General features: G+C 52.2%; 1 protein-coding gene across 1 annotated transcript in view; it reads left to right on the top strand.

Moving 5' to 3' along the window:
• The window catches only part of Oas2 (2'-5'-oligoadenylate synthetase 2), a 33,014-nt gene that overhangs the window by 4,506 nt on the left and 27,943 nt on the right, over positions 1-565 (top strand). The window contains exon 3 of the mRNA XM_026778393.1: positions 20-74. Within this exon, the coding sequence (XP_026634194.1) occupies positions 20-74 (55 nt within the window). The remainder of the gene's footprint in view (positions 1-19; positions 75-565) is intronic.

Genomic DNA, 565 nt, shown 5'->3' with positions numbered 1-565 from the left:
CTTCTCCCTGACATCCCAGACACTGCTGGACCACAGTGTGGACTTCGACGTGCTGCCAGCCTTTGACGCCCTCGGTGAGGTTCCCGAACACAGGCAGAGTGGTTCCAGGCACGATCCTATCCACGTCACAGGCATGGGAGATGTGGCAAGGCCCCACTTTTGTTTCCCACAAAGATGCTGGGTGAGGAAGGGCTGAGGTCCTCGCCAGGCGGTTAAGAGCGCATACTGCTCTTGCAGAGGACCTGTCTTGGCTTCTGTTCTATTCCTATGAAGAGACACCATGACCAAGGCAGCTCTTCTTTTAAAAGAAGCATTTAATTGGGGGCTTGCTTACAGTTTCAGAAAATTAGTCCATTGTCATCATAGAGGAAAGTATGGCAGCAGACAATACTAGAGAAGTAACCGAGAGTTTACATCCTGATCCCTGGGCATGGGGGACCTGGGAACTGGAGTGGGTGTCTGAAACCTCAAAGCCTCCTCCGACAAGGCCACACCTTTGACCCTTCCCTAAGAGTCCCACCACCTGGTGACCAAGCATGTTAATATATAAGCCTGTGAGGGGACG

The sequence above is a fragment of the Microtus ochrogaster genome, unplaced genomic scaffold, assembly GCF_000317375.1.
Source record: "Microtus ochrogaster isolate Prairie Vole_2 unplaced genomic scaffold, MicOch1.0 UNK132, whole genome shotgun sequence".
Lineage (NCBI taxonomy): Eukaryota > Metazoa > Chordata > Mammalia > Rodentia > Cricetidae > Microtus > Microtus ochrogaster.
The sequence above is the reverse complement of the archived record's forward strand: the minus strand, read 5'-3'. Positions and strand labels throughout refer to the sequence as shown.